Below are 11,638 nucleotides of genomic sequence, written 5' to 3' on the forward strand. Positions count from 1 at the left end.
TCAACCCTGTCCCCACACTCCAGTGTGATAGGAGCCGTTCCCTAACGCACAGCCTCCGGGGTCCCTGTGCCCCATGGCCCCCAGGTCCCCGTGACCTCCAGACCCCCTTGTCCCCTGTGTCCCCTGTGTTCCCCAAGCCCCCGTGTCCCCCATGTCCCATATTCCTTTGTCCCCCATTTCCTGTGTCCCTATGTCCTCTGTGTCCTTGGCCCGTGTGGGCCAGTGGTGCAGGAAGTGGGCCACGAGCACCAGTGGGCAGTGCCTGACGGTCCAGCCCCCAAGCCCCGACTCCCTGGGCACTAAACGGGCGAAGGGCCCAGGGCCCCTGGCTGGAGTGGACGTGGGGTAGTTATTCAGGTTCTTCCCGGGAGGGCCCTGGTGCTCCTCCACCTGCTCTGACCGTAGCCACACGTGTGCCACAGCCCTGGTGACCGTCCGTGGCTGTACTGTTGGAGAAGGAGCCCTAGAGCAGAGGGGGAGGCTTTATTTCCAAGGAGCTGCGGGGCACGTGGGAGGGTCTGCGGAACTGAGGCACTTTCCTCTGTGGCTCCAGGAGCCTGGACTGGCAAGGGAGAGCCTGGAGGGCTTCCTGGAGGAGGCTGCCCACTGGGGCCTGACTCCTCAGGGCAGGGCCGGGGGTCCCAAGGGCTCACTGGTAGTGGTTGGGGCTGGACAGCGTGTTGCAGCGGTGGCTGTAGGACATGTCCTCGTAGATGTCCCGCAGGGCAGGCTTGCTCCTGGCGCCACAGACATTCTTGATCTGAAAGAGAAAGCGGCTGCCAGTGGGGCCCCTTCTGACCGCCCGCCTGCGGCGCCGAGGCGAGGTGGCACCTCCGCCCCTCTCAGGCCAGCAGTAGGAGTGGAGCTGACCGCGAGGTTCCAGTCTGAGGGGGTGGCCGCTGACATCTCCCGCTTAGCCCACTTCCTCGGACTTGACACTATACCTCATGCTCTCACCTGCACACTCAGAGCACCTTTGTGCTCCCATGTATATAGCACACATCTCACGTGCACACACTAGATGCACACACTACATGCACACCCTACGTGCACATACCCACACATGTGCTCATGTACCTCACACACACTCACACAGGCTCACATTACATAGGCACTTACAAATGAGTGTACACACACCTATAGACGCATGCACCCACACTCACATATGCACCCACACATGCACACAGGCTCATGCATGCACACACATGTGCATACACATGCACACATACTCACAAACATGTACTTATACGTGAGTATGCACACACATTCACATGTGTACACATGCACACACTCACATACATGTACTTACACATGAGCATGCACACGCTCACACACATGCACCCACACTCACATGCATGTGCCCCCACACGTGTACACAGGCTCACACATGCAGACACACTCATGCATGTACTTACACACGAGTGTGCACAGGCTCACGCAGGCACCCACACGTGTACTCACTGCAGTCAGACTGGGCCACCACGGGCTCTCTCACCCACCTCCCCTACCCCTGCCATGTAGCTCCAGGCTCTGCAGTGGCTGTGATTCTAGGGTCCCCACCTCGAGTCCCACATGCAAACCCCAAAGGTCCCAGGACCAGGGAGGGGTCCCTCACCCCAGCTCCTGGCTTCTCCCACCGCCTCCCCCTCCTACCCCCTCTCTTAGAGGGAGGTGCCCGGTTGCAGGGACACGGGAGACAAGTGAGGCTCACACTGACCCGTGACTTCTTCAGCACACACATGGTCCCCAGCCCCAGACCGAGAAGAAAGAAGCCCACAGCCAGTGCCACAGGAAGGAGGTGGTTTGCCAGCCAGCTGTCCTGGTGCATGCTCGCTTCTGCAAGGACAGAAGGGCAGGGGGAGCCCGTGAGAGCCTGGGGCTGAGGGATTGGGCCCACAGGGATGCTGGTGTGGGCGTAATCTGAGTGGCTTCCTGGTGGAGGCATGATTGAGCTGAAAGAGCAACTCAAGCAAGTCTGAGGGAAAGGTCCTAGGCGGGCAGGGGAGTATCCAGGGTGGGCCAGTCTCTACCTGTCACCATGAGCAGGGTCCCGGGGCCCTGGAGCTTCTTGCCCTTGGTGATGGCCTCGCAGGCGTAGAGGCCACTGTCGGCCCGCTGCAGACGGTGCAAGGTGATGGTCAGGTTGTTCATGGACCCCGTGAAGGAGACGCGGCCTGAGAGCCGCCTGTCCACGGTGGGCTCCTGCCCGTCCTCGTAGTAGACAGCGTAGCTCTCGACGGCCCACCTCTGCTTGAGGTGGAGGCCCAGCAGGGACGGGCAGCTGCAGGAGATGCTGACCGAGCCCCCCTCCTGGACGCAGGACAAGTGGGGCCACTGCCACACGCCTGCAGGAGGACAGAGCTCAGGGGCATCCCGGGGACTCTGGCAGGACAGACCACGGTACCTCGCTGGGGCCCACGTTGTGCCCACAGCCCCCGATGTCGCAAAGCCGCAGAACAGCTCAACTGCCTGTTTTGTTTGGTTGTTTTTTTGGGGGGCTGGGGGGTTGGGCCACACCCAGCAGTGCTCAGGGTTTGCTCCTGTCTCAGTGCTCAGGGAACCAGATCTAGTGCCAGAGATAAAGCCAGGTCGGCTGAATGCAAGGCAGTTGCCTTCCCAGCTCTCCTGTCTCTCAGACCCCAGTACCTGTTTATCAAAAACTGTCATTTCCTTGGAGGTGACATGGGGCAGGGTGGGGCTCTGGGCACTTTGGGGCTGGGAGGACAGGAGGCTGGACACTGCACTGTGAATGTCGACACCCCATAAACACGTTGCTTTATAGTACAAATTTTAAGAATAGGGGACTGGAGAGAGGATAGTGGGTAGGTCACTTGCCTTGAATGCAGCTGACCCGGGTTCGATATCTCGCATCCCATGTGGTACCTGAGCACCACCAGGAATGATCTCTGAGCTGGGAGCCAGGAGAAACCCCTGAGCACTGCCAGGCGTGGCCCCAAAACAAAACAAACCAAAAAATGGAAATGTGGGCCAGAGCAATAGTACAGCAGGATGGGCATTTGCCTGGCGTGCAGCTAACCCGGGCTTGACCCTCGGCTGACCCGGGTTTGGTCCCCCCGCATGGCCAAGAGTAATTCCAGGAGCATGGGGAGCAGAGGGGTCCTGGCCTTGGGGCCGCCACCAGGCCTCAGTGCAGGGGAGATGCAGCTGTGTCTTTGGTTCTCAGCTGCACCCACAGAGCCAGGGTGACCCCTGAGCATCCTGAGCGTGGCCTCAAAAAGCCAAAACCAGGAAAGAAAATGCTTATTTCTTCTCAGGAGCTTCCCACGGGGAGCCCGGGGAGCCAGGAGGGGCTCGGGCACGTGAAGCCCGAGGAAGGCCTGGGGCTCCCGCACCCCCAGGGCTGTAACCATTGGCTGGGGTCCCCCAGTGCTTGGAGACCACGTGGCACTGGTGGTCAAAGCCAGGGCGGGCCCAGAACAGGAGCAATCCAGAGCGGGCAGATGGTAAGTAGGGCACCAGCCTTGCACGCAGCCGACCCGGCTCCAGTCCCCAACACCACACAGGGTCCCCGAGCTTCACTGGGGTGACCCCAAAGAAACAACTGCAAGCAACAGGACAAAGTTCTCGTGACAACGGCCTTGCGAAGTGTTGAAAGCCCCAAACTTCGAGGGAGGAGACGGGCAAGACCCTCCCGACCTCCACCCACATCTTACCCAGAGCTGCTGCTGGGGCGGTGACCCCTGTCCCCAGCCTGGTGAGGAGGGCAGGAGGCGAGGAGCGCTTACCTCCGGAGGCCAGGGCCACGGGCAGGGGGCAGAGGAGCCCGAGGAGCAGGAGGAGCAGAGGGGCCCCCCGGGCCATGCCGCTGCCAGCGCAGGGGAAAGCGCTGCCCACACTCACAGCTGCACCCCAGCTCCGCGCTGAGCTGAGCTGGGCCCCCACATACCCAGTGCTGCGGGAGGAAGTCCTGTGGCCTGAGGCAGGCACTCTGATGGGCTTCCTGGAGGCAGTGCTAAGAGCAGGGGCGGGGCGGGGCAGGAGGAAGGGCTCAGGACCCCCGTGTAAACACACATAAATGGGGGGGCACAGGGCAGCGGCGCTCTATCTCTCCCGCCGCCTGCATTCGATAGTCTCACGCCGCTTCCCCCACCCCAGGGAGGTTGATGGCGATGATGAGGCAGGCGAAGGAAGGAACGGGGCCAGGCTGGTTGGTGTCAATTGGCGTTGATTCCAATCTCCTCTCTATACACTCCTGTCTCTGAACCAGCTCTTACAGCCTCCTAAAATCCCCCAGCTTGAGGGGTCACCATCAAGAGGAGTAAAGTTCTTTCCCTCCGGGGATGCTGCTTCCAGGACTGGATTCTCTTTAAGCAGGACACCCGCTCAGAGCGGAATCCCATGGGTGTGTTTCTCCTCTCCTTGTCCAAACTAACATATAAGCATTCATAATCATCATCATCATTATCCCGTTGATTATCGAATTTCTCGAGTAGTCTCAGTAACGTCTCCATTCGTCCAAGCCCTGAGATTTTAGAAGCCTCTTTCTACTCGTCCTTCCAACGATGCTGTACTGGAGGCTCTTACAGGGTCAAGGGAATGAGACCCAGCTTGTTACTGGTTTTGGCATATTAATACACCATGGGGACCTTGCGAGGCTCTCCCATGTGGGCAGGAAGCTCCAGGTAGTTTGCCAGGATCTCCCAGAGGGAGAAGTAGGCTATAAGATAGGCTATAGGCCGCGCTTCCGGGAGCTTGCTTTTAAGTCTTTGGATGCTGGCCGTTGACAGGATTACACAGCGCCGGGGGCAGACCCTGGGTGTGACCACCTAGCTACTGGGAAATGGAAAACCTGGGCAGAGCAGGCCCAGTCCCGATCTAAGCAGCCTTGGAGGTCTCAATCCCGGGTCCCACACACCTGGGTTCTTCTGCCGGTTCCTTCATGTATGAGGCTCATCCGAGCGTGTGGAGAGGGGCCTTGAGCATAGTTGTGGCTAGGCTCCAGAGGTCTTCGGCCACCAGGAGCTCTGCTCGGGGTGGGGAGGGAAGCTGGAGCCCATCCCCTCCGAGGAGGCCCTGGGGAAGACAGCCAGGTGCACGGGCAAGAGACTCTCTGTTTTGCTCTCTTCTGGGAGCTTGCTTTTAAGTTTCTGGATGCTGGCCAGAGACTTAATTAATTAATATTAATTAATTAATATTATGGAAGAATTCATAATATTATTGCTTTTTGGGTCACACCCGGCAATGCACAGGGGTTACTCCTGGCTCTGCACTCAGGAATTACTCCTGGCAGTGCTCAGGGGACCATATGGGATGCTGGGAATCGAACCCGGGTCAGCCGCGTGCAAGGCAAGCGCCCTACCCTCTGTGCTATTGCTCCAGCCCCAGCATTCATAATATTAATCATTTTGTATGGACACAGTAAGAGCATTAAGCTTATAGAATTGCTCTCCTGGAAGGGCTTGAGACTGGCCTGGGCCACAGTCGATCTCAGACTACAGTGCTCAGGCCAGATTAGTCTTTCCTATCCCTAGCAGGGTCCTAGTCTCGTCATTACTTTTGGATCATGACAGCATTTGTCCATGACCAAGCTCTTAACTTTTAGTTAAGCATTAGGCACTTTGGCCAGGCCCATCTCGATGCCAGGGTAGCACATAACTCACCGCTTGCCCTGGGTCCGTCTAGTCCCTTGTCGGGACCCTGCTTCTGGGGATGCTAGGAAGTAAGGGCAGCTAAGGCTCAAGTCGAGAAAGCAGATGCCCGGGAGTGAATAATATTCGAAGCCAATTAAATCCCATGTTACCAAAGCATATTAACAACTGTCTTTCTTTGTCTGTACAAAAAGGACATTGCTTTAAACTATTCAAAAGACACAAGGAGAGGAGAAAGGAAATATCAACTTACAATACAAGTTCAGTGTCCTAGAAAGGTCTGACCTTACAAATTAACAGAGTCTGATTGGGGGAAAGCTGATTAACTGGTTGGGGAAGAGAGCATAGAGAAATGGTGCCTGTATCTGTGTGCACACATGTCTGAGTGCACATGGTGTGCATGTGCACACGTGTCTGCATCTCTGAGCACATGTGTGCGTGCATCTGTGTGTGTGGCTGGGGACTGCGTGGGGTCGCTGACCATTCAGGGCCCAGAGCACAGGTGAGGGGGGAGTCTGCTCTGGACCTGGGTGCCACAGAGGCGAGCCCCCAAACCTCCCAGCTGCCCCAGCGAGCCCAGAGTCCCCCTGAAGGCCCAGGAATGGCCCCTCAGGCTGAAGGAGTCACCCAGCACATGGGGAGCAGGCCGGGGGCCGGGTCAGGGCTGGAGTCCAGAGGTCAGCTGCATGTGGTCACTCTCCTGTTCCTCCATGCACTTGGTGGCAGAAAACTGGCAAGAGAAACAGGCATGATGGGCTTGCGGTCTGCACACAGAGAGGCACAGGGACACCTAGCGTGCACGTGTCCAAACACACAGTGGGGGGCCGGAGCAATAGCACAGCAGGGAGGGCGTTTGCCTTGCACGCGGCCGACCCTGAGCATCGCTGGGTGTGACCCCCCCAAAAAAAAAGCAAACACACAGTGGGACACACAGTCGCACACATGCGCACACACACAGGCACACGAAGCTCACTCACGCATACACACTTACACACTCAGAGATCATTCTCTCTCTCTCTCTCACACACACACACACACACACACACACACACACACGGAAGGGCCAGGCAGTCCTCCCACACCCGCACCACCCTTCAGACATCCTGAGGCTTCTGAAGGGCCCTGCGTCCCACGGCACCAGGCCGACTCCGCGTGTCCCCTCTGCAGCCCCAGCGCGGAAGGGCTTGAGACTGGCCTGGGCCACACCGAGCAGGCCCCTACCTGCATGCACCGGCCTCGCTTGCCCTCCACGGCGCAGAGCAGCGCCAGGACACACAGGGCGGCAAAGGCGACGCTCCAGAGCACTGCGGACTGCGACCTGTCCTTGGGCAGGGCGCGGAGGGCGCCTGCAGCAGGGCGCGGTTCTTCCTCCGCACCCGCACAGCCGGGGTCCCCGCACCAGGGCAGCCCACCACTGCCCACTGCCGCTCCAAAGGGGGGCTCTACAGAGAGAAGAGAAATCTCGGGGCGAGGCCAAGAGAGGGGGGCCAGTGGGGGCCGGTGTGAGGACCCAGGACACGTGTGGGCCCGGAGGGGGTGTCAGAACAGGAACGGGGTGTCACAGGGGCCGGGGACTCGGGGGCGGGCACAGGGGATGGCCAGGGGGGGGTGGCGACTTGTGCCCCCAGTGAGGCAGAAGGGCAGAGGTCCTGAGGTGAGGAGCTGTGAAGGCAGACGTGTGGGGTGCAGCCTGCAGGAGCGGGTTTGGGGCCGAAGGTGGGTTGGAGGAGGTGAGGGGCCCCCCGAGCCTCGGGCTGGCGGGATCGCGGGTGGGAGGGGGCGGGCAGTGGGGAAGCGGCCCCAGGAAGGGTTTGGAGCCGGGCGCGCTCACCAGTCACGTTCAGGACGGTGCTCCTGTGCTCCCACTGCTTCCCCTGCAGCGTCCAGGTGTATGTTCCTGTCTGGTTCAACTCTGCCTTGGCCACCAGCAGCTGGGCCACCCGACCCTGCACCCGTAACTGCCACCCGTCCCTTGAGATATAGTTGGGGGCTTTCACATCAAACAGCTCCTCGGAGTGTCCCCCGGGGCCAGTCAGGGAGACGATGACTTGGGCGTAGGTATTAGAGATGTTACAGGTCATCACAGCCTGCTGGCCCTGGGGTACGGTAACCGGGTCCTGCGTGCAGGTGGGGTGGTCCCAGTCTGGGGGCAAATGTGGGGCTGTAGCTCTGAGCACATAGTCGCGGGCCCTCTGAGCGGGGGCTGTCCGGGTGCGGGCCCTCTGCTGTCCCCACCCCCACAGCAGGGGACACTCACCTTCCTCCTTCCCTTGCTGCTGTGTGCTCAGGACTCCCCCCAGGAGCAGGAGGGCACAGAGCATCCCGGGGACAAGCCGCAGTGCAGTCCGGGGACACATGGCGGGTGCGGGATCTCGGCACGGCGTCCTGGGGAGGACGTGGCGGCAGGGAGATGAGGCCACCGGAGCGCCACCCACAGCCCACGGCCCCTGTGACGCGGAGACGCCAAATGCCGCCTGTGTTCTCTGCCGGGCCTGAGCTCAGGGCAGGCTGACCTGCTGTGACTCCGAGGAGCCAGTTTCCGGAGTTCCTGGGTGGGGCAGGAACGGGGCCTCAGGCCACAGCGTCCTGACTAGTCGGATCTTACTTGGAGCTTGAACTCCCTAGCCCGCGGCCAGAGAGACGGACAGGACAGGAGTCTCGGACCTCAGCCATGAGCCACGACATGTGTGTGTGTGTGTGTGTGTGTGTGTGTGTGTGTGTGTGTGTGTGTGTGTGTGTGTGTGTGGTGTGAGGAGGTACCGTTTTGGCCCTCAGTCAGCTAGTCTGTCTGGATGTCTGTCCCTAGACCTTGAATCCCTGTTCCACACACACGCGGGGGCTCTGGGCAAGTCCACAACCCCACCTGCCCACCGCCCCCGCCCCTGCCCTTGCAGTCTCTGTTGGCTGGGCCTCTGGTGCTCAGCTGTTTCCATTTCCCAGTCCAGTGGGATATCCAGGAGCAGAGGAAACTCTTCCAGAGTGAGGGCTCGGGGCTGGCGGGGCTGGAATGAGAGGACAGCCGGGAGGGCAGTTGCCTTGCCTGCGGCCAACCCGTGTTTGATCCCCAGCACCCCATATAGGTCCCCTGAGCACAGTCAGGAACAATTCCTGAGTGCAGAGCCAGGAGTAAGCCCTGAGCATCGCTGGATATGACCCCAAAACAAAACACAGCAGAGTGAGGACTCGGTGGGGGTGGTCCCAGGCTGCAGGAAAGTCACAGGCTTGTCTCATTGAGGAAGGAAAGGAGTTTCCAAGAGGTCCAAACTGGTTCTGCTGTGCCCGCTGCCAGCCTGCTGGGCTCTGACTGGGGGTATGAGGAGGACGGGGGAGACGAGGGCCCAGGACCCACACCTGGTCCTCCCCGGGGATGGAGTAGGAGGAGCACATGGACAGACAACGTAGGGTAGGCGGCACCAGGGCCCTGCAGGCTGCAGAGGAACGGGAGCCCCCACAGCCTTCCTGTGGGGAGGCTAAGGGGCCCCACAGCCATCCTGAGGGTAGACTGTGGGTCCTGAGGGGAGATAAGGGGTCCCACAGCTGTCCTGAGGGGCACTGAGGGTCCCACAGCCATCGTGAGGGGCACTGGGGGGTCTGCTCTCTGCCCTTGTGTGCATGGCCTTCCCTAGGGACCTTGGTCATAACCTGCCGTGCCCCCCGATGTGAGCAGAGGGTGTGGGGTGGGGCCATTCCCTGGGACAGAAGGGGACCCGAGCACATGGCTGAGGGAGGGGCTGTCCCTGGCGGCCTCTTCCCCAGGCTTGTGGGAACCTGCCGGCTGTCTGGGGACACTGGCACTGGCACCAGACCCTCACACGCATCATGGACTGCAAGAGCCAGGTGGGACGGAAGCTTCCAGAAAGACGTGTTGCAGCTGCCACTCCCCACATGGGCGTGGGCGTGTTCCTGGCACCTTGGCAGGATTGCCCAGTCCTTCCGATCAGCTCTGACAAACAGCTCCATCCCCCGCCCCACTTCTGCTGTGGGGAGCGGGGCCAGCAGGAAGCGGTGCCCTGGCCAGCCCAGGTCAGGGAAGCGAGCACTATCTCTGCCCTCAGGCTCCCCGAGGGCCCCTGGGCTCACCCCAGGCTGAGGTCTGCCCCATTCCTCTGGAAGTTTCCAGAAACCAAGTAAGAGACAAAGGTCATAGCTCCTGTCCTCAAGGGACTGCCGCCCTCATGCCTCGGCATAGCCCCACAGCATTCAGCGACGCCAAGAGAACCCCACGCCAGGCCCTGACCCTCAGCTATCACTGTTCAGGGGCTGGACAGGGCCTTGGACACGTTGGGGTGTGAGTCCAAGCGTGGAGGCGCCCCTTGGCCAGGCCCCAGGGCACGGCAGTCCCTCGCATGGCCCTGAAGCCTGGAGGCCTGGGGCTGCCCACGGCCCCTCCCTAGGCCAGACCCCAGACCTGACGACGACCTCCCCTCCTTCTGCTGTCCAGTCTGCCCACTAGGGCTGGGCTGGCCTGAGCTGTGATGTTTTAGCCGTCAAGCCACCCCCGCCCCAACACCACCCAGCCCGCAGCTGCCCAGCCTGAGCTGCCCGGGCCACTGCCCCACTGTCCTGGGGAGCGTCTCCATACCCTCTGGCAGCCGGGCCTGGCACATGGCTGGTCTCCCCCCGCACCTTGTGAGGTCACAGCATCTGGGTGTCCCAGAGCCACACTGGAGGGTTTACCCTCAGACACTCCCAGCAGGGAGGACACTGGCTACCCTGGCACAGGTCACCCGAGGCACATGGGACGGCCCCTGCCCTCATGTCCCATGCAAGCCCCCACACCCCACCTGCCGGCCATGACTCGTGGCCCTGGACCTGGCCCAGGTCAGCAGGGCCACTGCAGGGCTCAGGTGCACACCTGGGTGCCAGCCAGACCTCGGGTGGGAAGGTGCGCAGGACTGGGCCGAGCACCTGACCGTTCGAGAAGCCGCCTCCAGGAGCCACGGGCCGAGCCCCGGACTTTGCACATTCACCCCTGACTCACTAGTGCCTGCGTGCCGGGCGGTGTTTGGCGGGAGGACAGGGAAGGTCAGCACTGAGCCACTGCGACACTCAGAGCAAGTCCCAGGCCCTGTGTCTAGCTGAGGCCACGTCACTGCCCACCCCCACCCCCCGACGGCCCCTGACATTGTTCCCAGGTGAAATCAAGAGCAACCTGTAGCTGATCTGCTCTGACCTGGGCAGACCCAAGAGGCCGAGCACTGCTCCCGGTGCTGTGCCGGCCATGGGCCTGCAGGCAGCAGGGCGACGCCCCCGGCCTCTCCTCCACCCGGTTTCTGCCCCATCCTGGCCCCCCGGAGGCCCCGGGCCCTTCCTGAGACCCACAGTGAGCCCCGCTGTGCCAGCACACAGCACTGTTCGTGCCTGGGTCCTGTCCCCATGGCGGGACTGACACGTCCAGCCTTGCACCGGGCAGGGGACCGAGATGGGCTGGAAACCAGGACCCCTCCCTTCAGAGCCCACCAAAGCCCCAGCTGTGGTTTCTGCTCTGGCCTTACGTCCACTAGCAGCTGACTGCGGGCAGCAGCCCCGACAGCAGCGCTATCCCCTAGCGCCAGGAGCAGCGGGTGGGAGCCAGTCTGGGGCTCAGGGGAGCACAGTGACTCATGCACCCTCGACCCCGGAGCCGTCGCCTCTGTTTGGGGACAGCCGTCCTCCTCAACAGCGTGGCTTTGGGAGGGACGAGCAGAGAGTTAAGGAGGAGGGATGCCTGCCTGGCCAGCGAGACCAGCTGAATTAACTCTGGCCATCAATGGGGTGACCGATGCCACAGCCAGCTGGCCCTCACACTCAGCAGACAGGACTGCAAGGGCCTGCCCTGAGCACTCTAGGGGGAGCCCGGGCCCCACCAGAGCTGGCCCCACACAGCCACGGTTGGGCGTGGTCGGACCCCTGGGGAGGCCCTGCCATTTCCCGCCACAGCACAAGCCGCTGATGGGGCAAGGAGCATCCGTGGCACCTGGAGGGACAGAGGCCATCTGGACCCTGCCATCAGCAAGGTGCTGCCTCCCTGGTCCTGCGGCCACTCTGTG

General features: G+C 61.4%; 2 protein-coding genes across 2 annotated transcripts; both read right to left on the reverse strand.

The window, feature by feature from the left end:
- Positions 1–592: 592 nt before the first annotated feature.
- CD7 (CD7 molecule) lies at positions 593–3,851 on the reverse strand. The gene is made up of 4 exons (XM_055129800.1): positions 3,747–3,851; positions 2,031–2,345; positions 1,718–1,836; positions 593–760 (listed from the first exon to the last, which is right to left on the reverse strand). The coding sequence occupies exons 1-4, from the start codon at positions 3,820–3,822 to the stop codon at positions 650–652; spliced, it is 621 nt and encodes a 206-aa protein (XP_054985775.1). The 5' UTR covers positions 3,823–3,851; the 3' UTR covers positions 593–649.
- A 1,991-nt stretch (positions 3,852–5,842) lies between these two features.
- Positions 5,843–7,966, reverse strand: SECTM1 (secreted and transmembrane 1). The gene is made up of 3 exons (XM_055132301.1): positions 7,441–7,966; positions 6,831–7,051; positions 5,843–6,339 (listed from the first exon to the last, which is right to left on the reverse strand). The coding sequence occupies exons 1-3, from the start codon at positions 7,964–7,966 to the stop codon at positions 6,268–6,270; spliced, it is 819 nt and encodes a 272-aa protein (XP_054988276.1). The 3' UTR covers positions 5,843–6,267.
- Positions 7,967–11,638: the final 3,672 nt, after the last annotated feature.

The sequence above is a fragment of the Sorex araneus genome, chromosome 3 (genome assembly GCF_027595985.1).
Source record: "Sorex araneus isolate mSorAra2 chromosome 3, mSorAra2.pri, whole genome shotgun sequence".
NCBI classification, from domain to species: Eukaryota; Metazoa; Chordata; class Mammalia; order Eulipotyphla; family Soricidae; genus Sorex; species Sorex araneus.